At 40.6% G+C, this 26906-nt stretch overlaps 1 protein-coding gene across 3 annotated transcripts; it reads left to right on the top strand.

Annotated features, from left to right (window-relative positions):
• Positions 1-2790: 2790 nt before the first annotated feature.
• Positions 2791-26498, top strand: LOC117815664 (zinc finger protein 638-like). 3 transcript variants are annotated; one of them, XM_034687510.1, is made up of 24 exons: positions 2791-2910; positions 6369-8079; positions 10993-11054; positions 12695-12724; positions 12944-13140; positions 13314-13516; positions 13663-13878; positions 14415-14519; positions 15182-15222; positions 15311-15357; positions 16206-16243; positions 16429-16548; positions 17114-17245; positions 17343-17384; positions 17790-17927; positions 18042-18206; positions 18305-18718; positions 20859-21359; positions 21453-21623; positions 23275-23464; positions 23564-23827; positions 23990-24115; positions 24207-24328; positions 26219-26498. In XM_034687510.1, exons 2-24 carry the CDS (start codon positions 6739-6741, stop codon positions 26273-26275), a joined length of 4722 nt encoding a protein of 1573 aa, XP_034543401.1. In that variant the 5' UTR covers positions 2791-2910; positions 6369-6738; the 3' UTR covers positions 26276-26498. The 3 variants fall into 3 exon arrangements, with proteins under 3 accessions (XP_034543401.1, XP_034543399.1, XP_034543400.1); XM_034687508.1 differs by having other exon boundaries at positions 23987-24115; XM_034687509.1 differs by having other exon boundaries at positions 2796-2910; positions 6424-8079; positions 23987-24115.
• The last annotated feature ends 408 nt before the right edge of the window (positions 26499-26906 follow it).

The following is a 26906-nucleotide window of genomic DNA, read 5'->3' as shown; positions in this document are numbered from 1 at the left end:
CAGGATTCATAAAGATGTGGCAATTTTTTTCATTCAAACTTGTAATTCGGTTTTTAGATTAATTTCAAAAAGTCATCACCACATTTGGGGAATTCAGGATGATAAAATGACCCATTCAGATTCATGATTTCCATTGGCAACAACCAAGCAGCTGAACCAAGAGTGGGTTGCTCAAATGTCACTTTCAGTAGTTCGTGTATCATCTTTGTCACATGCCCAGACTGTTGCTGGCTCATCACATGCTCTATCATGCACTGTATTTTTTCCCTCTGTTCATTCCCCATTCCAGTCACTCAGCCAGTTTTCTCCATTGATCTCATGCCAGTCACATGCCAGTGTCTCTTGGCTTAACATATAACCATCAGCACAATAATATATGTTCAGGACGAGGGGGGGCTACAGATGTGGTTATTAAGAAGAGTTGAGGGAGTTCAATTTATGACTGACAAATGTTTCTCTCACCTCCTCCATCACACTGGTTGAAAGAGGATATGAATACTCTGGGCAAGTGTGTGTGTGTGTGTGTGTGTGTGTGTGTGCAGTGCCAAAACGATATTCCATGTGGAATAGACTGGGCCTCCAATTCCCAGAGTGCTGCGCTAGAATTTAGAAAGGATCACATTTTTAATAAAAGACCAAGGATTCTTTCATTTTTTTAAACAGTAAGCAGGAGGATTATATCAACTATTTAATTTCTTCACCATGTAGTATCGTCTTTATTGACAGATTATCTATAAATGCAGAAACCATACTTGGTGGTCTAGGTTGTAGTACAAAAAGTGTTCTGATTTCAGTTTTTAGCATCAGCAGGCATTGTTGTATGCAGGAAAATCTGTCAATATGAAGAGAAAAAGCAGGTGGAACACAACCCCCCAAAATGACAACCTGGTAATATGATAGCAATATATTTTTCTCTAACCAGATATCTGCATGAAAGTGCAACTTTTAGACCAAACATTTCGACTTGAGCTACAAACCTGCTTGTTTCTGTGTCTTGAAAGCAAATCAGCATTTGGATTTCACAAGATTTTGAAAAGCATCTAAAATTATCAAACTTCCCTCCATTCAACTAACAATAGTTTTTGTTCTGCTCCTGTCAAGGACAGACCTGACAGAGCTTGACTTTCTACTTTGTATTCAAATGCATCATGCTGCTGCCATTTTGAAAAACTTGAAATTGTATGCAAATCACAAGAATATAATTTCATGTTTTGGTTCATCTGCTGATGTGAGCTAGAGTGGAGCCTCTGTGTGACTTACTATTTACAGTGACACTGAGGCTGACAGACTATGGCATTTGATTTGCAGACATATTATGTGGGGTGAATATCGCTTCACTTTTGAGCAGATGGTCACTTCTCAAGTTGCTAACTGGACTGTAGACAATGCAGCGTACAGAAACGGGTTTTGGCTAACTGCTTCCTGCAGCAGGACTACTGACTTGTTGGCTGATATTCCTAGAGTAAAGCATGGCAGGCAGAGCATGGAAAGGCCGCTACATTGAAATGACAGATACAATGTTCATAGGATCAAAGTTACTTTATTCGTACCCATAGGTAGATTTTGTTTGCAGCGTGTCAGCCCCCTTTTTACGTCAAACCAATAAACAGCACAGGGCAATCCATGAAAAACTAATTGACAAAGTGCTTAGCACTAAAAAAGTAAACCTCAATGAAAACAGAAAATTGAATATCAACCAGAGCAAAAGCAAAAGCAATAGCAATAGCAATTTTATTTATAAAGCACATTTCATTACATGTAAGTTCCATGTGCTTTACATGGAGAATTAAAAAAAAAAAAAAGTTTCCAAATAGAATAAATAAAAACAGAAAAACAATAGATACACCCAACATACATCAGACACAGCAATCAAACAAACAGCAATTGTTGCTGCACATGTATCCAGTCACAACAGTCATCATTCATACATAGTTGTGTCTTTTAAGGTGTAAACACAAAAGGTTGCTGCTTGATTTCACCTCCATTGGCCAATCTTTCTTGCCACAAAGTTGGAAAATCTGTTGACATGATATCCTGAACTGCAAAACAATTTAATCCAAATCTCAAATTTGAATATTCAGTTATTATTATGATAGATCTTCACTCTGGTGATTTGGTTTGTTGACTACAGCCAAACAGCCTTTCAAAGATTCAAAGATTCACCCCAACTCTGGTTACAAACAAACTTATTGAGATAAATCTACTGATATTCATCTTTTGATTCAAAAGCTCTCCATGAAAAAAATAGCTGGCCCATTATGCAATTTTTTTTGTTATAGCTTTTGTTGATTTCTTATTCTATTTTTCCAAATAGAATAGATAAAAAACAGAAAAACAATATATACACCCAGCATACATCAGACACAGCAATCAAACAAACAGCAATTGTTGCTGCACATGCATCCAATCACAACAGTCATCATTCATACCATTGAGAAAATAAATATGTTTTGAGTCTTCTTTAAAAGTGGAGACAGTTGTGATGGACCTGAGGTCAGCAGGCACTTAGTTCCACAAATATGCTAAGTCAAGAAAAACAAGGTAGAAATAAAATCAATAAAATCCACCATTAGTCATCAAAAACTAATTAGGAAGTGCCATAAGTAGAAACAAAGATAAAGGAAAACAAGATAATAAAAATACTGATGGCTGCTTACACATAAGTAGGTAGCTTTTAAGATGGAATCTAACAGTTTATTTATTTATTGGTTATTTCATTAATTGATTAATTAAAAAACTGAATCAGAATTTTACAGATACCGCTTTTATTTTGAAAAGTTCCTAGCGGAAGTGTCGTAGATGGTAATGGCGGACCATGGGCTCAATTTCATTGGAATGGCTGCGTGTTGAGAAGGATCAGGATTTTCTGGCCGGCCACAACAAAGAAAAAACACCTTCACAGTGAGAAAGGTATTCCAACAAACGTGTTATGTGTCTGGAAACGGTAGTTGTTCGTAAAATGATGCGCAGCAGGTGATTTGATTTCCTCCCAGTGGCTAACTCAGCTAGCTTAGCTAACCCTCCGTACATAATGAAAACACGCCAAACTGCTGGTTTGTGTAGCTGCATGGAAATAGGCCCTTTCCTGGAACAGATTCTGTTTTATCGTGATCATGGGTGTTTCCTTGTCATGGAGAAACAAGTCTGGTTAGCGAGTCTGTGGACTGTGAGTCAGCCTGGTTCACTAAGATGTCCGCAGCTCATACCCGCAGCACATAATGAATACATCTTCAGCACCATAGTGTGACATTCATGGACTCATACAACCATAAACATGATCTATTTTTCTAAGTTGTATATTTAAATGACAATACAGACTGTAGTCCTGGTTGTACTGAGGGTTGGAATATAACATGTAAATCTCACCGGCTACCCTGTTGATAAATAGCTCTATGTGGGTTTCCATTTTCACTTCTGGACAACACAGGGCAGAGCTCTCACAGTGCTGTGGCACGGGGGGGGGGGGGGGGCACACATACTATAAAAACACTTATGTGTGGAGGTTTAAGCGGTTTATTAAAGTTAAATTAATAATGGTGCCTCAATATAATATATACAATCAAAGCAGACCATCAGAAAAAAGATTATGTCTAGTTATTCTCTATCCCTGTCACTGCTTCTTTAGGGTAGGGGTCAGATAAAGAGAAACAGCATGATACAGAAACAACCTTCTTCAAATTTGAATCAATCATTGTGATTTGCAGGTTAGACATTTAATAAAAATCAAGGAAGGTGTAAGTAGTGGGATTTAGAGTCATCAATACTGACATGCTTGTTTTGGGACTGTGGGAAGAAGCCAGATGAAGCCCTGAGAGAACCCATGCATGCAAAGGGAAGCACATGCAAATTCCTCACTTAAACCAGGAACCGCTGCACCATGGAGCCCCATTAGGTTGAGATGCAACTTAACGTTAATAGCAAGGCTGTGCAGTTACAGTGATATATCTGCATCGTGCACTGGAAGCCGTAGTGATGACTCTAAATGGACCCATTCCCATCTCCCTCTTCTTTACCCATTTACATCAGGTAGAATTAAACTTTAAATTTCAGTAGATCATCGGTAAAGTAACAGAACAACAACGGCACAGCATCCAAGTGGCACTGGATTGTGTTTTATGTTTGTGTCTAATATGCTGCAAAGTCTGTTTGACACATCTGGTTTTGAAACACAAGGTAATTACATATTAGTATCGCAGATTACATCAAAATACTACATAACGCTTCCTTTGGGCCAAATACTAAATGCATTTCCTTGTATTTTTTATGAAGTGAAAGCAGCCTATCACAACTAAGTGTAGTTTCTGAGTACATCAATGAAATCCCGTGTATCATCATTGATTAGTTGTACTTTGTGTAATTGTGACATTAGAAATGAATGGAAGGCACCAACTGTGTACTTGATGGTAAATCCATCACTGATCAAATCAGAGCTTTTGTATGCCTTTAGGCTTTGCTTTGTGTACCTCCCCATCTTTGAAATCAGATCCCTGTATATGTTAGGAAACTACATTTCTGGTCACGTTACTGTCCATGGCCACATACCACTGCGTCTTTGGTAAATTGTAGGGATCTCCGTTGAATCAAATGACCCTTAATACTTCAGGTTTTTGTCCATTTACTCCAGTTTTTACAGTTTCTCCTACTGAATGCAGCCACGTGAAAGGCAAATAGCAACCTCTGCTGTTTAAAAACAAGCATTGCAATTTATTGTTCATATCACAAATTTGAATAGCCCCTATTTTCAGCTGAGTGGCGAGATGCTGTTCCTTACTTCCGTGTTTTAAAAGCTGACTTGTGAAGCCGCTTCTCCAGGTGGTGGCAAAATGTACTTCTGTGCCAATTCCAATTTCATACAGAAATTACATATTTGAACTGTAGATGCTGACCTTGAATTTCCAGCCTGTAACAATGTGGTAACACAGGCATGGCTCTAAATCAAACATCAGCCTATTCACACTATCAGTGCACTTCCCTTTTAATGAAGCTAGATGCTAAAGTTGTTATATCTTTATTGCTATTTGAAATGTTATTTAACAAGAAAAAACACTGAAGCTTGGCTATGTTGCCCCATCTGCTTATTTTCTCCTGAAGTAGATTCTTTTAGGGTAATATTACAATATATAGACATTGAACAGTCAGATCACAGCAGTAAATACTCTGGCATGTCGTCAACTTGAAGACTCATCCTGCTGTCTTTATGCACCTGCATTCGACATGATGTGACAACTTGCATGTTATATTTCCAGCAGATAATTTTGCATTATTTTGAACCACATTTAAAAAATGCCTCATTAACCTCCTAAGCAGGAACCCTTTAAAATGCTTAGCAATAAAAACACTGTCTTTGTCTTCTCTATCTAGTTTTTCTTCCAGCATGCAAGATCAATTATTCCCAGAAAGCTCTTATTTGGTCAAAGGTTACTTGGCTCTGTCCTATTACAAGAAATGTGCCCTCAAAGCTCAGAGAAATTAAACGAATTGATTCTGCACAGTAACGTGATGTGGTCAGTGTATGAAGTTCTGTTTTTTGTATCTGGATTTATTTAAAATATTTTTTAATGAAGAACACACTGACAAGGGAAACTACTGTTCTATCCCTGTTTGATTATCATCCTGACAATATTGACAAATATAAGATTTGGTATGTCTTGTTAATGCAAAAAACATCAGGAACCCAGCCCACAGTTGGCTTAGCTTTAGGATACAATGAGAGTGGATATACTGGATTCAGATTATGAAAGTAAACTTAATATTTACATCACACTGACCTTTGTCATGGCTTTTACATCTCTTCTAACACAACAAGCCATTTTTCAGTGGACTAGCTATTGTATTAGGTCCTATGGTGAGTATGTCGAACAAGCCAACATTTTCTGGGTGTTTGTTGGTGTTTTCCTGACATAACGAAAAGAAAAGTGCAAAATATTTTCTTCTTCTGTGTCTATGTCTTAAGAATCTCCCAGGACAAGGAAGGTGTGTATGATAATTTGTAGACGGAGCAATGATCAGGGTTCATTGGTAAAGTGTTTAATGAATTAAAACAAAGACGGGTTGTGTCATGGTTTGGACAAATTTATACATGCTGTTTGAGTTTTCTGGCTTTTTATTGAACCTGTGTTATTTCATAATATTGATTTGCTTTACTGTCCTAGAAGAAACTAGGGAGAGCACAAGAGAGAGATTTGATGCTGACAATATTTCTTAATGCCTAGAAAAAAAACATAAAGGGAAGAAACCACAAAATGACAGCTGTTCAAACTTTTTGTAAAGAAGTGCGTGGGATAAAGGACTACACCTGAAAGCTACCTTGAAATGAAAAGTTAAGCTTGTTCATATGTAATAGTTTATTTCTGCTTTCCATCTCACAGCCTTGCTGTGCACACAGACAGTAATTCTCGCCTTGTACCTTCCCTTCGGTTGGAGCCCAACGCAACGTTCTCCATCGCCAACAGTACCAGAGGGACCCATTTCATTTTTGGACCCAGTGCTGCTGCAGTAACAGCTCTCCGATTTGCTCAGATTGCGAGTCAAGCACAGGTTGCTCTTCAGCAGCTTGCAACTCTAGCAACTATAACTGTTGGCAGCCAGTGTCAGAACAACAACAGGATTGCTGCAGCATTACCTCCTCACCTCGCCCTACTCAGTCTTCTCAGTAGACAGCAGGTGTCGGCTGTTGGGTTTAACATAGACACCAACTGCAAAACTTACAGTAACGCACAACCGTGTCTCTCTGCTGCAATGTATCACCACCACTCCCAGCAACAAGGGTCGCAGTCCTTCTCAAATGGGCCCAGGCCTCCACACCATCAGCCACCTCCAAATCAACATCAGAATCGCTCTTCTGACATGCTGTCACAGGCGATGGGTTTCCAGTTTCCTCGTCCCACCCAGCTCCCTGATGAGCTAGAGTCCGCTCTGGCTATCCGTGGTGCTAGGGACATGGATCACCGGCTCATTGACCACATGAATCGACCAAACCAACACCAGAACCAAAGCTCTGCTCCTGGGATCAGTCAACATGGAAGCTTTGGCTCTAACCCAATGGCACTCAACTCTGAAAATCCGTCTGCCCATCAGCAAGGAGTAGACTGGTCAAGCTACCAACCTCCAACAAAACTGTTTTCCAGTCCTCCACCTGGTGGTAGTCACCAGTCCCAACGACACCCCGGGCCTCAACAGCAGCCCCAGAGCAGCCATGCCGGAGCACGCATTCAAAGTTGGAAAACGGGTGACTTACAGTCCCCCTCACAGGCCCGGCATCCACTGGGAAGTGGGGATAATCAGGGGATGTACACACCAGAAAGTGCAGGAAGTATCTTGGCTAGCTTTGGACTTTCAAATGAGGACTTAGAGGTGCTGAGTCACTACCCTGATGATCAGCTCACCCCTGATACTTTACCATTCATCCTCCGCGATATCCAAATCAACAAAACAGGGACACAGAATACTGCAGCTCCGTCACCCTCGTTCACAAGTGGCGTCCAAGAAATGCCAGTGCATCCCTCTCGCTCTTCGCACTCCCCAGAGGTGCCCAGCCTTCTTACTGTTACACAGACTGCCGGTAAAGTAATTGACTATGGCCATGCGAGTAGGGCAAAGGAAGAAACTGGTAACAGAAAGACTTTCAAAAGAGAGCAACTTTCAACTGAAAGGACTGTTAAAATGTACCCAACCCCATTGCAATCCTCATCAGCTCCAAAACCGGTGAAAGCTGAAAGGCGGCAAGTTCGTTTGGAACCCACTGAACCAAGCAAACATGGAGACCAGGACTACCGCAGGACAAGTAGCGACCATCGAAAGAGCAACCGATCCCCTGGGAGAGAATTTCCGCCATCATCCAAGCCGCGCAATCTAGACCGGGACTACAGACGGGAAGCACCAAAACCTAGGCCCTCATCTGAAACCAGGAGCGATGCCTCTTCGAGACGCTCACTCTCTTCTCCGTCAGGCTCAAAACCACACAGCAGCAGCAGCAAGAAGTTACCAACCCCCACCATGATAAGTGATTTCTCAGCTGTGTCTCCAAAGGTGTATCCCCATACCTGCTCACTGTGCCATACACAGTGTGATCAGGAAAAGGTGAGTGCCAACACGCCTTTGTACCGAAGTCTGAAAGGAATAGCTTCACAGTTGTTCAGATGAGTGATTTTGCTGCCTTTCAAGTAGTGTTTGGCATATGAAGTTTTCAGAATAAGTCAGTAACTGATCTGGCTAGCTTGTTGTTGTGGAGTGTCTTGTATTTGATTGATGGGAGTTGCCACAGGCTGGTCGCACAGATTTCCTCATCTTTTTTGCTTAAATCAAGTTATTCCAACCTCAGTAACTGCAGGAAATGGTCATGAGGTAAAAAAAACAGGCTTAAAATTGTATATTTAAGAGGCGAATGTCTGAAGTCAAAGAGGGCTCGATTCTCCTGTCAAAGACTGGCAGACCCCCACCTTATTAAGCTTGTAGTTCCCATCAAAGCTCTAAAACATTAAAAGTTACACTAAAGGACTGATTTTTTTTAAATTGGACAGTTTCTTAGCAAAATTATTATTTTTTTAAACCCAAAATCCCTTTTTATTTACCCCAAACATAGCTAAATACACAGTAGAAGAAGATGGTAAGGGAAGCACAACGCAACATTTTACAGAGATGGCCTGACTAGAGACCAGGTATCAACTTTTGTTGCCAAACTGAAATATGTCTGTCGTGTTTATTCAATTTATACTTTGATTAATAGAATATTTGAGCTATTTTAGCTTAACAACTAAAAGAGTGTTCACACAAAACATTTTTGAAGTACAATCATGGTCACCAAACACAACTATTTTTGTCTGTGTTTTATCTGATGATATAAAGAAACTATTGTGGTGAAAAATGTATATTTAACTGCAATAATGTCAAATGCAAGGTCAAAAATTGGAACCAAGCTATGTATTAAAAAAAAAAAAAAAAAAGGAATCTGGGTCCATAACCCATTTTAACACAAAGTGGGTCTTTTTTTTCCCTCAGTCATATTTGATGGGTTTTCACTGGGTGCTTAACTGTACCAACATTTTTTATTCTTCAGTGAAATTGTGTTTTGTTATGACTGGGAATGTACACTGTTAAATGGCAATGATGTTTAGCAGAAAGACAGTACATCAGTAATTATTTGTTTTGTTTAGAAAAAATATTTAAGATAGTTCCAAAGTCATTGAAAAACATGGCAACAGATGAGTAGAATATTTAAAAATCCTTGGTTCTCTGATAAAATCCAGCACTCTGGTCTCTGGCTTTTGAGCGCTGTTCTTAATGGGTATATGATTTACTATTTATAGGAATAACTATGTTTGAAAATGGTTTGCAGTATACTTTCACAACATTGATACCTATAAAATGTGATTGTCCAAATTTAACAGAAGGGGAAAAGGTTCTTTGAGTTATTTTCCATTATCTTGTACCAACAGGTCAGAACTGAAACAAATTGTCGTCTGACGTTTTTTCTCAGAACTCTGACTTTTTCTTGAGTTTCTAGAGCTTTGACTAGAGATGACACAAGCACCATCAGTACTAATAGATTATAACATTGTTAATATTTCAATAAGTGTAGTTTGACAATGCCAGTTGACAATGTTGTGTCTAATGGCCAAATTCCACCAGATCAGTGTCCGGTCCGTCTCCAATCTGTCATGGCACCAGATCTGATAGGTTTCTATTCTAGTCAATCTATTAACTCCCACTGGATCCACTCTGTTGCGTTCCGGCTTCTTCTCTGATCCGGCAGGTCGAACGCAACGGATCAGAGACACAAGACTTCTATTTTTGCCGGATGCCGGAGCACGACTCATCAATTAGCACAGAGCAGATGGAGTGGGACAGGAAGTCAGGCAAGCAAAGATAGCAGTGGCATCTAGCACGGCGTGATTTCTCAGTGTTTTGATCTGGACAATAGAGATAAAGTTGTATGTAGGCTGTGTCTGATCACTGTGTAACCAGTTCAGGCATGTGGCTGTTCACCTAGCTCTGCAATAGCCACAATTGGTAAACCAGTTTGAAATTGTTTGCCCCCAAACTTTGTGAGCCTGTCTTACGGTCCCGTGTTAAATTATTATAATATAATCTATTTGAATTAACAGACAATTAGTTGGTTCAGGGTATCTCTGGTTCTGATCGAAATCTCAGATGTTTCTAAGAATTCTGGAAAGAAAAGGCCAGACCTTAAAAAATCAATAAAATCAATAAATAAATGTCTCTTATCCTCTTCTGTAAAATTGGGCCAGTGTGCTAAACGTGAACGCAAGGTCTGTAGAAGATTTGGTGGGCTTGGAAAAAAGCATTTAGTAATTGATGTTGCTTTCACGTTTTGCAATTTTGTTCCATAAAGACTCATATTTTCATATAAAGTAGTAATATCATAACTTTGAGGTTGAAAGGTTAAAACCTTAAACCTTTTGTTTATTCCAGTTAATGAAACTTTGTACTGTAACTTTTGTAACTGCAGGATTTTTATCCTTTACTCTGAATTCTACACCCTTCTACTCTGCATTGGTAAAGGACTAGTAAATGAGCAGAGATCAGTGTACTGAAGAGTTTTTAAGAGACTTTAAAAAACTGTTTTTTGTTTTTATGTGTTTCTTCTTTGTGACTGTTGTATAATGTGTTAATCTCGATAGTCACTCTGAGATATTGGTAAAAAGAATACAGGATACAGAACATGTTAAGTAAAAAGCAAATTCCTTAATATTCAACTAAGAGACAAAGCATTGTGTGGTTTTTCTGTCTGAAGCTGTGACACAATTTGATCAAAAACATGATACCAAAAAAGTTGTGGTCAACAACATGATGAAAAATGGAAGCAAAGATTCACTTGAACCTTTGTCTCAGGTCATATCTCTCTAATTGTCTTCAAATTGTTTTTACCTTTGGTTTTGGGACATTTAAAAAGTAAGTGTAGCACTTTTTGGGATGTTGTATTATTGTGTCTGATTATGTTATCTTCCTCTACCATTTCTTATTTTCCTCCAGGACTGGGTTGACCATATTAACACTGTCAACCACACTGCTGCCTGCAGAGACCTGCGCAACAAGTGAGGACTTTTCTTTACATGCATCACACCTACATCACCTACAGTCGTGAGTTATACATGCTATGGCAAGCATTGGATGGGCAGTCATACTGGTGCACAATCTTATACAGCTCAAAATATGTGAAACAACACATAAAGGTTACTGAAGCTATTTTTAGAAAAAGTGTATGGCCCATTAAGCTAACAGTTTACCTTACCAGCACATGAAGGAGAGACTAACAAGGTGGAAAATGGATCAATTTGTGTTGATGGTTTGGGGTTATTTCTGAGTGGGTCTGGCACATCACACCAGTGTTGTAGTCGAGTCCCCAAATCCGAGTCGAGTCCTCAGTCCTCTGTGTTCGAGTCCGAGTCCAAGTCACCAGAGAAAAATCCGAGTCAGAGTTGAGTCCTCATGACTTGAGTCCGAGTCCAAGTCGAGTCCTCACCTATAATATTATATATTACAAGGAGGGCAGCCGTTTGAATCCAAACTATTGACTGTTAGACTGGCTGGGTGGGACCTTTTGGATGTGTAGGAAACACATTTATTTCATTAACATTAGTGTTGGAGCTATTTCCATTATTTCATGTCATAAATATAAATTATTCTAATATATTCATAATCATTTTACTTTGTCATTTATTTGTTGTTGTTTATGTTAAGGACAATGTCATGTGCATTATTATTATTTTATTTTAGTAAGCATTTTGATAGTTTGATGGTTTTCACCTGGATGGGCAGGTAAGATACAGGGAGAGGTGAATGTTATTTTCTTTTTTTACCAGAAGACGTTAGAGCACGAGGACGCTGCAGACTGTTTGGTGATAAAACTATCTTGTCAGTCTGCAGCGTCCTCGTGCTCAGTTGATAAGGGGACGCGCTCAGAGATTCTGCTGCACTGGGATCAATGCCGGTGTCCAATAAACACCCTAACACTATTAATCAGAATTCTAACTAATCAAACAACTTAATAACTTTGGTTTAGTTTTTTTAGTCGCTAATATTAACAGTATACTAACACAGTGACGTGATGAACGGTCTCAAGAAATTTAAGCATCTCTCTCACTTTTGGGTTCATCCTGAACAGATGTCTGTTAAAGTTTGAGCTGGTCTCTTTCCTTGATGGGTCTCTTAAATCTCCAACATGTCGCTCTGCTCTCGCTGCATTTACTATGAAATCTTTGAATCAAAAATGAACGGCTGGTAGCGTGTTTTAATCCTGGCAGACGTCACGTGAACGCGAATGCATCCGAACGCTCGTGCCAGCCCTCGCTCTGTACGGAATACATTTTATGAAACATACAAAATCTAATATGAACATTAAAACAATCTGTATCAATATATAAGCCCGAGTCCTCCTCTCTATCATCCGGGTCCTCTTGCAGTCAATGCTCGAGTCCGACCCCAAGTCCGAGTCATCAGCGCTCAAGTCGAAGTCAAGTCACGAGTCATCAGTGCTCGAGTCCAAGTCCAAGTCACGAGTCCTGCAAAACGTGACTCGACTCGGACTCGAGTCCGAGTCCTGGACTCGAGTACTACAACACTGCATCACACTGAGCCTCATGTCACATTTTGCTTAATAGAGGTTTTAAAAAGAAGACTTAGTCGTATCAGCTTATTCTGAGATTCTGATAGATGTTTATGTGTCTCTTTGAAGGTATCCGGACTGGAAGCCAAATCCACCAAGGTCAGTTGGACTCTGGGAGTCACTCCTGTTAGCTGACAGGCTCAACAGAATGTGTTTTATTTATTGTTCAGGAAAGGCTTACCACATGGACAGAGGGAAATAAATGGAAACATCAATGATAATTTAGGTCTTTGTGTAAAATCAGTCTCACTCAGTTAACCTGCATCAGTGTGTTAGTCTTCTGGTCGTGTCTGTAAATCGACTTTTACTCTAATCCAGTGGGAGCGGACGACATGGCAGCCGAGGTTCATGGGATCCTAAGGATCACTCTCCGTCCCAATCTGTGTCCCGATCTGTTTCATGCTCTCTTTCCCCGAGCCCACCTCACAGCAAACACAGGGTGGGACCCCCCCACCACAGGCTGCATGGGAGGCCTTACACACCTCACCATCACCCTCGCCACCAGCGCTACCCAAGTAAAAAATACTCACTTTCTTTGTGTTAACTTAGAAATGCAGAGATTTGCCCTTTTCTTTTCTTCTGTTTCTTGACATGTTTAATCATTTTATTATCTGAACCCTCACGCTTTTCTTCTTACCATCTCTCTTTGCTCTCTTACGTTCCTCCTTGTGTCTTATGGTACCTTCAGGTGATCCATCTCGTAGTGGTCTGAAGCGTCCACATGATGACTCAACAAAGTTCTCCACTGACGCCAGCCGACATCCACCCTCCTCTAGGACAGGTCACGGCTCCAAGCATGGACCATCGCAGTCCTCCACCAAGGCTATAAAGAGCGGGACAAAGCCTGGAGTCAAGACAACAAAGACAGCAAGTGGCAAAGCTGCAGACTCAGTGGGTGTTACTTCAGGTTCATTTAACGTTGACATGAAAAACATATATTATGTCATTTATGTGAGCTCACTGATGCTAGATTGATTAGATCTCAATTGTGGAGTATCTCCTGAAACTACCCTAAATCTTCATGCGTTCATTTCCAGTCTGTCAAACCTCCACCAGCCAAGAAGAAGAAGAAAGTGGTGACTCCAGCCGCCCAGGACTCATCTGTGGCAGATCGCCTGGTTTATCTGACGGGAATCCCGAAAGATGCATCGGAACAGGAAGTTACCGATTTGGTCGGATCATTTGGCAAGATCAACAATGTGATCCTCATGCCATGCTCAGAGGAAGAGAGCGAGAAGGGCGAGGGACAGAAGGTGCTTTTTAAGATTTATAAACCAGTTTTTGCTTTTTCAAAAGTCTTACAATTACTTAGGGGTTTACAGTTGTTGGACATTTTGAAACTGATGGTGAGACAGATGCTGGCAGGTATGAAACTCCATTCATGACCCATAAAGAGGCAATAAGAGCAGATCCAAGAGTATTCTAAAGTTGTTTTCATTCAGATATTACTTTAAGCTGATAAACCAATGCAATGTTGCAAAAAAAATGTGTCTACTAATTGAAACTGCTGACATTTTTGAGAGGGAGTATAGAAGTCTGTCTCTGCATCACTCTGTTGGGGTTTGTAGGCTGTGTAGTTTCACTTTTAATAAGCTAAACCCACCCTTAAATCTACATTATCATGAGTCCAATGAAGCCTTAGTTACAAGTCAAATCAGCTTATAAGTGTTGTGGCTGTTTTCTCTCATTCCAGAAAACAGGAGCTGTGGATGTTACACCTGAAAATGTCATGGCTCTGTGTTTCAGGTTGTCATCATGGTTTCTGTTATTGTCACCCTTCTCTTTAAAGGCGTCTGTCTGCATGGTGAAGGCTGAAGATGCTCAGGCTTTGGCTAACTCCACAAAACTCTCCATCAGAGAGCAGCAAATCACTACATCAACAGCCAAGACGCAGGTGAACAACAGATACATGTGGCACTGATACATAGACTGTATAAATAATGGACGTAGTATCCGTGTCATCACCCATCTGTTCCTGAGCGCTGTTTCGAAACCAATCGTCGGTGGGAGCCATATTAGTAATGTTGAACTCAACCAAACTTAGTGTGAGGTAAAGAGGCGGGGTTTGAGCTTCCTAACCAACAGCTATGTGTTCCCAACTGTCAGTCAAGTCAGTCCTGTCCTTATTTGGGCAAAAACTTGTAATCTTAATTTCCTCTGAACCGTTGTGTTAGAAAAAAAATTCACTCAGTACAGTGTGTGCCGATAGAGAAGTTAGCGATGTAGACCCAAGCCGTTTTTTGAGCCAGGTTGTAAACATGTTTATTTCTGCTACAAAGATCGTCTTTTATGAATCGGTGTGTATGTGGTTTCTGGTGTTTCTGCAGCCAGCCTCAAGTGAATTCTCGATGAATTGCAGTTTATAACACTTCCGCATGGGCTTCATATTTTGAGACCGGGGGTTGCCGCTTGCATTGATAGCATAAGCAGTTTGATACATGAAAGAAACATACGGCGTAAACGATTCTGTCACATAGACATGCTTTTTTCAGGCCCGATATTTACTTACATTCATACTTAGTCTCTAAACTTAAAAAGGTTTTTTTGTTTTTTTAGAAATCTGAAGAAGGGAAGTCCTCTGATGACGACAAGAACGGGTTTGTTACAGTTTTCCTCCAAGTTTTGATGCACATTCACCTTGCTCATTACAAACCTGCTTAAGTATGAATGTTTCTGTCTTCACAGCAAATCAGCTCCAGAAGCAGACAAAGGTGCTGCCAGGGAAGACACTGGTATGAAAACAGAAATCTATCAAGGGGGGGATTGAATCACCATGCTGCTCTGAGTCACATATCATCTTGTAAATAACTTAATTTCAAATAAGTATAAGAAGATATACTACAAGGAATATTACAACTTCTAGTGTCATTTTTAAACAAGCAGTAAACTGTAACAAATGCACCACGATGTGAGTAGTACGTTTTATAACAGTTTGTACAAAAAACACCTTGATTTTTATTTAGACCAATTCTGAATCTCTATTAACACACACATTACATAGACTGAAATACTGAATGTGGAAATGAGACCAGGTTTCTGGCTGGTGGGAGAGAAACTCAGGGATCATTAAAGAAAACCTGCTTCCGACCAGTTTAGCTTCACAGACTCAGTTTCAATAGTATCTAACTCTGAGCTGAAGTTACCTCTATTTCTAGAACAGGCTTCAGTTTCCCCCTCTTTCTTGGGTTTGAGTTACCTCCTTCTCTGAAACAGGAAATCCAGAGTTTCCCTCTTAAACCTGCTTTCTGAAACAAGCCCTCGATTTGATCACAGTTTTGTTGTTGGTATTTCTTAAAGTCTGAAAGTTAGTTCTACTCGCTGTGAAATTATTATATATGGAGGATTTGTTTTTGTAAAAAATGTGGCTTGATATTGAATTCTGTCATTTTATTTATGACAGTCATGGCTGAAAATGTCAACAGAAATAACCTATTTAGTTGATTTTACATTATCTTCCATGTATTGTAGGTAGCTCATTTAACTGGAAGTGTACTCAGAAATTAAAAATTGCTGATAGATTAGATCAATTAAAATTCTACTAATTTAAGGTTGTTGTTTTTTTTGCGATGCCCCCCACCAGCTGCAGGAGCTGAGGCTGACCAGAAGACTTCGGAGGAGGTAAGCAATAAAAACACAAACCTTGTAAAATATAAATCACAACACTGTGCAACAGTTCACCAAAGTGACCATGTTCTGCTTGTTTGTGTGAATTTGAAGCTCAGTTCAGCGTCTGCAGCTTCAAACTGGAAATAAAATCGAAGTATGTAGATGTTTCGCTCACATCCCGATCTCGCCTCTTGCAGAAAGGCATGTTGCTGATCACAGGACTACCTGAGAGCGGCTGGTCAGAGAGTGACATCGTCAAACTGGTCCAGCCGTTTGGGACGCCCTTTGATATCGTCATGGCAACACAGATTGGAAAGGTTGGTCAAATTTCTTTAAGTGACTGAAACACTAAAACTCTCCTCTCTTAATACCAACAATGATTTACCCTCGTCGCATCATGAGCTTCATTTTATAAGTATCTGTTTTTTGTACTCTCAGCAGCGAGACTGACATAACTTGTGTTTAGAAATGTTTCACTTGATGTTACACAACAGGTGATCTGTGTGTGTGGAGGTCTGTTAACAAGCTTTGTTTCTCAGTTATAATAACCACCAGCTTCAGCAGCTGCAACTCAAGAGATTGGGCACATTAATGTACCAACATTTTAATTAAATGATATTATACGTATCCCAAAGTAGGTTATCCTGCATGGCAAAAAACATTTTTAATATTACCCTCAGAAGTATAGCTTTGATCCTTCTTACACTTTTTATGAATCATGGTCCCAAAAATTCTGATAATTGTGCTTTTATTTTATTTTACAGTACTGTTTGTTTGTTTGATGGTGAAAAAAAGGATTGCTATCTATTTTGGGGATATCAAATGTCAGAGGGTAACATTTTCATAACAGCGTATATGTTTTAACAACTAATCTGTGTGTAGGTACTTTTGTCAGTGCTGGACATGGAGGCAGTACAAGAGATGGTGAAAGTTCATTCTTTCAAGCCTGCAAAGATCGGAGACGCTGAACTCAAGATGATCCACATCAAACAGAGCATCGGTCTGAGCACACCGGTAAAGATCTCTTAACCTTTCGTTGTTCAGTGAACAAACATTGTTGTGATTTTTTCGTATGATTAATGGAAAGTTAATTCTCCTCACTTCTCTTCAGGTGGCTCTCTACAATCTTCTGATGGCACCAGAGGCTCCTTTGGTGAGTCTTCCTACCAAAACCTTTAAGTTTATTCAACTGTCCTTTGACATGAAATACAAAAGTATCTAAAAATAGTGTGTGTTTAATGACTGAGTTTTTCTAGCCTAAATCAAGCAGACTGCATAACACATCCAACAACTGCCTCTCTGTAGAAGAACATTCTCATTACTTGATACCACATGGCTTGTCATTAATTTTAGTGAAGATATAGTGTGGTGAATTTAACATGAGTTCTCATTCGTAGTGTTCATATAAACACAGATATTTCAGATAATTAATAGTCGTGTAAATGTGCCTTAAATACATGGAAATTAAGGGAAATGTATTATTATTTATTAAGGTATTTTTATACAAACATGTAGCTTGAAATTGATAGAGAAGCAAATGTTCCTTTGCATCCTGCAGGAGAGTCCCCCTCCGGTAGGCTGGAGCAGCCTGTTGGTGATCAGCAATGTCCCCAGCACGCCCTCGGGCCCCTCAGAGGTCCAGAAACTGGTGCGACGCTTCGGCACTGTTATCAAGACCCTGGTGCTCAACAGCATGGTGAGGACTGCTCATATGCGCACCTTGTTTTTCGGGCACACCTTCTTTTAATTTCTCTTCAGGTGAAAAGAAAAACTATGTTGTCCAATTGATGTTTCATCTCTTCCTGCTCAGGTCATTTGTGAGATGGCGACCGCGGCCATGGCTCTCTCCGTCTACAAACGCTTCCAGACGTTTCCATGCATCATCCAAAACAACCCTCTGTTCTTCTCCCGCAAGGCCGACCCCAGAGCCAACACTCAGACCAAAGTCATCACTGCATACCTGGATCCAACAGAGGTAAAGAACATTGGTTGTTAAACCACTGAGATACTTCTTTTTAATCTTCTTCTCTCATAAAATCCTGAAACTTTAACTTGTTTGCTCTCTTGTCTTAGGAAACACCTGCAACTGGCAAAGGCAGCAAAACATCAGCGACTGCAGAGGAAGAGGAGATCGCTGCTAAAGAAGATTCTGGATCTCCATCGGAAGTGATGGAAAAAGATGTTAACATGAAGGAGGAGGAGATAGTCATTGGAGATGAAGCTTTGGAAGAAAACAAGAGCCAAGATGAAAACGAAGAAGTCAAAAAAGAAGAAGTCACTGTTAATATTTCAGAACCTTTGGCTGCACCAGACATCAAACCTGAAGCGGACTCGGAGACAAACGAGATGGAAATAGCAGAAGAGAAGAAGGATGTCGATGTATCCCCTAATGGAAATGACAAATCTGCTGCTGGTGAGGAGACGAAGACATCTATCTCTGATGATAAAGCAGCTTCCAAGGAGACACCTGTGCCAGAGCTTCCACAGGTAAAGGGCTCTAAAAATAAGCTCCCTGCACATTCTGAAAATACAAATGAAGTATACATGAGTATGCTAAACTGTTATGTGTAAACTGCCTGGTAATTGGCTACACGAAAGTCCAGTTTTTGCGGGGGAGAGGGAAGTTTGTCCTTCAAAGCTTGCAAACTATCTGCTCCCTCCACCCTGATGAAGAAGCTTCATTCAGCCGTAGGCGTGACTTCACACAGAGAGCACTATTGCAGAGTCGAAGTAGGGAGGGACCCGTTTGAGAAGCCAGGTTGTTCTCACAAGCCCAGACTCTCTCAGGTTGTCAATAATGTGACTGTAGAAGTATTACAATTTAATTTATGGGAAAGTATCACCACCAGCTATTTCAAATGTAGCAAAGTTGAAATAAGGTAACCTGTAGCGAGTTTTTGTCGCGTGTTGATTCCTTCCAACAGTCTCACCTGACCTAACAAGTATGATGTCTGGCTAACTAACTCCGGGCTAACAAAATCAGCATTCAGTTTAATGAGTAAAGGCCTCCAAACATCAGTTGCCATCCACAGAAAGTGGACCGTGGCGTGTAGATGCGGTGAACCACGGTTAATTGTTTAAATGTCACTGTAGCAGAGCATCGATGGAGTGACTGGGTTAACGTGTGTGTGCCAACATAAGCTCGTTCGGCAGGCATGACCATTGAGATTTTGGCATAGTTGTAACTAATGAGAGAGCACAACCACAATCGTGCAGAGGAGCTAGAGGAGACCGCTGCACCCAGCATCTTCTTCAGAGAGTTAAGAGTGTTTAGTTATCCACACCAGTGCTACCACCATAGACTGTAAATAAAAATGGACAGCGTTGCTCCGCTTCTTCCCGTTGTACGGTTCTGAAGCCAAAAAATCCCGCTCCTTGGCGCAGCCATTGTGCAGCCAGAGCCTGTGAAGCCACTGTAACAAGCTCCGCCCTACAGCGTAGCGTCACAAGACGCTGTGTGTCCTTTTGAAGTTTCCCTCTACGGCGGCTGTGAATCAAAGGAAACCCGGAAGTCAAACCCCGTTTTTTAAACTCTAATAACTAATGAAAAAGAAACTTTTCAGAAAAAAAGAGGCTTTGAACACAAAACAGTCAAATACAAACTACATATCACCACAGCATAGGGATTTGAGAAACATTCGTACGACGTGTATTTATTTTTTAAAGTTTGACTGCTCCCCCATTCAAATGAACGGGGAGACAGATTTTTTTACTTATACTGCAGCCAACCACCAGGGGGCAGTCACACTGCTGAAAGCTTCACCTCCAGCCGAGCAAGATGCACCCCTGGCTACCACCAAGCAACAACCTCCAGTCCTAAAATATGAAGCCCATGTGGAAGTGTTATAAACTGCAATTATTCAAGAATCTGCTTGAGGCTGGCTGCAGAAACACTGGAAATCACATACACACCAGTTAAAAAAAGACAATCTTTACAACAGATTTAAACATGTTTACAGCCTGGTTCAAAAAATGGCTTGGCTATACGTCGCTAATCTCTCTATCGGAACACTCTGTACGGAGTGAATTTTTTTTCTAAAACGCCAGTTCAGAAGATATTAAGATTACACGTTTTTGCCCAAATAAGGACATGACTGACTTGATTGATAGGCGGGAACACATAGTTGCTGGTTAGGAGGCTCAAGCTCTACCTCTTTACATCACACTTTGATTGAGTTCATTATTTCCAATATGGCTGCCACCGACGCTTGGCTTCAAAACAGCGCTCAGGAACAGATGGGTGACGTCACGGATACTACTTCCATTATTTATGCAGTCAATGGCTACAACGAGTACTTATCAGCCTGGACTGTTCAGAAAGGTGCTGGTGTCACCGCCCCAGGCATCCAATCAAATACTAGATTAAGCAGGACTTGTCACCCAGGGAGGAACTAAGAAAAAGATGCTCTTCAGAGGATGGTGGCAGAGACAGAAAAGTGCATTTGAGGGAACAGATCATGCATTAGTTGCTGTAAAGTGTTGTGAAAGATGAGATTATAATCGATGTAGCACCTAAGTATTGTTGTAGAATTGAATGAGGACAAGAGCATAGTTCCATCCATAGTGACTTGTTAGTTAGATGTAGACTTGATACCCTTCTGAACACTGTTAATCCATGTTTTATTAGGCAAGTGTGGAGATGGTGATCACGCCACAAGAAGAATGCCAAACAAGCACAACCACCAACTCCAACAACACCACTGGAACTCCAACTGATGGAAAACAAGAAGAGACACAACCACAGAAAGAGCAGGGAGGAAAATTAGTACTAGAGCCTAAAGAGCTGACTGAGAACCAGGCAGAGGAGGAGACAAAGAAGCAGGAGAGGGAGCTGAAAGAGAGGGAGGCAAGAAAGGAGAAGGAGAGGAAGGAGAAGGAGAAGAAGGAGAGGGAGAGGAGGGCCTGGGAGAGCAAGGAGAGGGTCAGAAAAGAGAGGGAGCGGGATGAGAGAGCCAGGAGGGAGAGGGAGAGGAGGGAGGAGGAGAGGAGAGAACGAGAGAGGAGGGAGAGGAAGCGGACGCACGGTGAAGGCTCCACAGGATGGAGGTCGTCCAGCAGGTCAGAGGGATACAAGCGGAGCTCAGAGAGGGATGTGCAGACTAAAAGATCTGAAGTTGCATCCAAAACGGTGAGAAGACGAGTCAAAGAGTGGAACTGCAGAATCTCTGACACGTCCTGTTTGATCCTCAGTGAAATGATTGTTTTGCTGTCGTGCTTTAAGGTGGAGGACGAGGAGTGTGACGACTTCCCCTTCAACTTAAGTGACTTTGTGACAGTGGATGAGGTTGGAGATGTGACGGACCTTCCTGACTCTCCTTCTCCTGCTGCACCAATGGAAATGACAGAGGGGGAGGAGGACGCTCCCTCATTGGTCCAAAAAGACGATTCAGAGGTACAATTTAGCTTTTGTTTGTCATAGTTTCTAGGGATCGGCACTGATTTTTGAATATTCGTTAACTTTGTGAAAATCGAAAGAGTTACTTAGAATATTTTCTCATTTTAAAAGTACAATTTTTCATTGTTTTTACCGGTGCCTGGTTGTAATACGGTATTCCTGCCAGACGGTGGCTATAGAGCGTCTTAAAGCTGTTTACGAACCACATTGAGTAACAGAAGAAGAAGAAGAACGCTAACTGCATTAAATAGCAAAAGAAGAAGAAAACATTAGCGACAGTCGCTGTGATTTTCTCCGTTTCTAAATCTCACACTACGACACACGTGTTTCCAGAGACTGAGAATGGCTGTAGAATGTAAACACACATGCCACGCTGCGTCACAGAAACACTGACATAAAGATTGATGATTGTTCAAATAATCGTCGAATAGAAGCCAATGATTATCAAATAGTATTTTTGCTCGAAATGTCCATCCCTAATAGTTTCTAAACACGGTTAATGGGATGTCCGAGGGATGAATTAAAAAAGGATTGTTGCAGCAGCTGATAAAAACGTCATCTGCACGTTTTGTGATCAGATTCATGACATCACAGCTCAGGCTGGAAGCTCAAATGCTGGTCAGCTATACTGCTCGAGGTTGTCAATTCTATCAGTGTTGGAAATCTTACATCAAATTTATTTCACGGCCCCTAAATAAGTCCCCCTTTACACAGAGCTTGGAGGATCAGTGGGTCATCTTGTTCCCAGTTTATGGACTCTTGTTTGAAGCTTTGAGTTTGGCATTTTGGAAACTTTTTGAATCCTGGCTTTAGTTACCACCAATCATCAGGTGATGCCAATTAGTATAACTCTACTGTGTGTGTGCCTGTTGGTACTGGAGATTAGGATAGTGTGGTGGAATTTATCAATAAAGTGGACACTGGACACAGAAGACTCAGGAGACTCTGACGGCTTACGTTGAAAATAATTTATGTAGAACTTGATCAAGGAGAAATAACACAGCAATACACAGGCTGGAGAGTGCAGTGCAATGCAATGCCAAGTCTAGTCTGTCAGACAATCCCTCAGGCGTGGTATTTATCCCCAAAGACGACACTAAAGTTATATATATGTTGGACAATCAGAAACAAAACAATTGAGAAGAAGAGCAGTGCTCCAGTCTAGAGACACTGAGTCAGTCACAACATACAGATTAAGACAGGGGCAGGGAGGAAGACCTTGATTACAACAGTGACCCTGTCTCTCCCTATCACCCAGTAGCGTCGGGTGACAATGGAAGGAAGTTACTCTGCCCCTGACACTTAGACTGGACAGATACAAGTGTTAAACATTCTAACATACATATACAAGACTATGAAAATTCCATGACAGATAGGAGGTGTATTTTTGGGCAGTGAGGCTCATTTGCATGGAACAGTTCTAATTTTGTACCACCTCAATGCATATTACCTCATTCAAATATGTATAAATAGCCCAGAGCACTGAGATGCATTTTGCTGTGCAGCACAGTCAAGTGTGTGTTTACTTTTTAGGATACTTTTGAGAAAAACATTTTATTTTTGTCTCAGGCTGCAGAAAGCTTGTGCGAATTTCCTCCCCAAGACTTTATTTCCACATCATGATCATCTTACTGATATCTCGTTCCAGGGAACACCTGCCGAGGTAACCACAGAAGCAGGAATACCAGACGCCACAGTGACCCCGGTGAAGTCTGAGGAGATTAAACCAGAGGGTGAAACTGGGAACAAGGCGGCATCTTGTACACCTGATGAGCTGCCTGACTCCTCCCACAGCCAAACGCCAGTACCTACAGGTCAACCCGAAGCACCTGAGACAGGTACGAGCTGACAATTATTTCAACCTTTTTATGAAATCAAGGAAAACTGACTTTCCAAGACATTTTTACGTTACAATATTTACTTTCATTATTGTTCAGAAACCAAACTGACCACCGCTCTGGACTCAACCACCGAGGTCGACCGCCTCCCCATGCCAGCTGACTCCTCCTCAAACAGCCGTGAGACGTGTGTAGTGACAGCAGAGAGCGTGGGAGAGGAGAAGGAGAATGATGCTCTCAATAACAATCAGGTTAAAGAGGAGAAGGAGAGGGAGGACTTGGTGGTGTTGGATAAAACGGAGGAAAAGGAAAAAATGCAGGATGAAGAGGACGATAAGACGCAAGCTCCTGCTGCAGACATAGGTACAGTTTTTTGTCTCATCTGTTAACATGGAGGAACTGGACTTTATGGCCTATACTGCGGCCAGTCAGTAGAGAAACCTTGAGTTCCCGCTAGGATGTTTTGACTTCCCTTTTGGGAGTGGTCATGTCATCCATTTTTTACTGTCTGTCTGTCTTCAGCAGGAACAAAACAGAGATCTGAAGATGAAACAAACACCGAAGAGGAGAGTGCGACAAAGAAATTAAAGACAGAAACTCCAACCATAACAGATGACTCCCTCCCTCCTTTTGACCCAAGTAACCCAGTCGGTAAGAGGCGTTCCTCTCTCAGTCAGCCTGTTGCAGTTCAAAAACGCAGCTGAAGTCAGCAGCTGATTTTGTGTCTGGTGTCTCTCCACAGGTATGGAGTTCTTGGTCCCAAAGACAGGTTTCTTCTGTAAGGTGTGTAACAGGTTCTTCAGTGGAAGCAAAGAGGCAGAGATCAGCCACTGCAAATCCCTGAAACACTACGAGAACTTACAGGTAGGCGGCACACAAACACAGACACAACAACTCAGATATCTAAGAGGATGTAATGTAAAATAAAATTCATTGTAGTCATCTCATTGAAGATGATCAACCAGGTTCTGATAAAAGTATGGAATTCACTAAAAATCTCATACACCTTAGTGTGGCATTAATGGTCATCAGTTTTTTCGGGTGCACTTATAGTTGCTTTACTGGCCGTCAGCTCAGCCTCTGTTTAGCAATCCCAGTGTGTAGAGAAAGGACCAATCGCTTAAAAAAGCAGGGGAACACAGAGAGGTGTGTCATTATTTCACCTTATTTGATTAGTTTATGATAAATTAGACCTTCTTCTACTGTACATGTTGAGGGAGGTGGTTCCCCCTATTGACGAACTGCAACAAGTAATCCATATCATAAGAAAATACTTAAGGGAACTGCATTATGTTTAAAACCAGGTCCTATATTTTGTGTTCTAAATAATTATTCAATATGAAAGTGATTTGTATTTTATCATACTTCATGGTGAATTTGTTTTTTCATTTTTAACTGACTGTATATTGAATATGACAAAAGTTGTTGTTTTTTAAGACACTACAACTCCCTAACTAAAAAAACAGGAAAAAAAAAAGGTTTGATAAACTGTCAATTCAGTCCTATACCCTGGAACATAAAGTAACCATACGCATGTACATAACAAAGGATGTTGTGGCCAATCATGAGAGGAGTAAAATGAGTCTTCCCCCTGTGCTGCAGCGAAGCTGGATCTCTGGTGTTGCCTTTAACCTGCTGGCGCTGAATGTGTATCCACTAGGGATGTCAAAAATTAATCGAGTATCGATTCATTGATTGTTAAAATCTTACTTGAACACATTTTTTTTGTTTCAATTTTCTATCACGTGGAACAAACATCATGTGGTCTCACACTTTGTTCAGCTATCAGGGAGGTGTTTTAAGTTTAAAGCATGTTTGGATGTGAATCAGCTGACTGGAGACACTCAGCTGGGGGCTGCAGCTGAGTGACAGGTCTCCACGAGCGCTTTTTTGCTCCGCCACAGGACTGATGATGACCCGGTTGTGCTCCCGGTTGACACCTGACCGTGTTCATATGCTTATTATTATCAATAAGAACTAGCAGATAGAAAACTGGACACTGAGTCTGAAATACTTTTATGTTCAGTTCTCTTGTTGAAGTCTGAGCCTTTACTTTTATGACTGTATGTCCGTGGAGATTGAGTCTGCTCCACACGTTGATATTCAGCGTGTTTAACGTTTTGAACACCTCGATACGATCTGTAACTATTCAATACTGTCAGTTATATACATTATGTCGTGATGGAAAATTTGATTTAGGGGGAAAGACTCATTTTTAATTGTTTTTGACGAATAAGGTTTTTTTTTTTTCATGATTAATCGATAATTGATCGTTGACATTTACAAAGATCGATCACGGAAAATACTTGAAATTTACATCCCTAGCATCCACCAATCACTTCCTGAGGCTGGCCCTCACCTGTGTACACGAGACAGAGAATGAAAACAGACACTGATAGTTTATGCAAAAATAAACAGGGGAAAAAAACACATTGGGACTACAGTCACAACACAACAAAATATTTTTGACAGACAAAAACACAAACAAAAAAGGTTGAGGAGGTTAGAGCACTGACTCCATTCTTAAGTGCTGCACATGCTCAATTGCCTCCTCAATAGAACCAAAGGTTCAATTACTGTTTGTGTCTATGTAGTCTGATGGCTGAAGAGAGTGATATAACTACTGTTTCTGGTTAGAAAACCATCTTTACCTCTAATACAGATCAATACTTTATGGTTCCTTTCTATAACTTTGTCAGACAAGAGGTAAAAATGTCCTGGACTAATCTGTCTTCCCTGTTAATTCTCTTCCAGAAATTCCTGCAGACTACGAAGATGGCGGACGAGACTGCCAAACCGGTCTCAAGCTGAATGTTACTCTGAAACTGTTGACAGGATTTTCCATTCCCCTCCTCTTTTGTAAAGTCTCCTCATTTCGCCAAGGGTCCAGATTCTCAAATTGATGTAGAATAGTCTCATTTCCTGTTTCTGTTTGAATATGTGATGCTGATTTTTCATAAACTATAAAAAAAAGAGTGGAAACTGTATAAAGTGGATGCTTTCTTGCAAACAGTCAATAAATTGTTTGTACTTAGTTGTCTATTATTTATTTACAAAGTTACTCCTCTACATCGCATTTCAACAGATTTAGTATTACTTGATGTTTTTTTTTGTTTTGAAAAGCTTCTTAATATGAAAGACAACTAGTGTATAATCAATGTTAGCCAGCAAGCAATCTTTAGAATGGCTTTTGTTTCCAGAAAAACAATTTTGCTATCACTAATCTCTATTTCTGTATTCTATATACAACCCCTGTTCCAAAATGTTGACAAAATCATAATTGGATGTTTCGCAAATCATTAAAAAATCCCTTATTATATAGAAAATAGTGCAAAGACAATATTTGTTGAAACTGAATTATTGTTTTATGAAAAACATAATCCTCATTTTATCAACTACAGTACATAATATCATTAAAACACTCCGAGAACCTGGAGAAATT

This window comes from Notolabrus celidotus, chromosome 7 (assembly GCF_009762535.1).
Source record: "Notolabrus celidotus isolate fNotCel1 chromosome 7, fNotCel1.pri, whole genome shotgun sequence".
Classification (NCBI taxonomy): Eukaryota; Metazoa; Chordata; class Actinopteri; order Labriformes; family Labridae; genus Notolabrus; species Notolabrus celidotus.
This window is presented reverse-complemented; position numbering and strand designations above follow the sequence as displayed.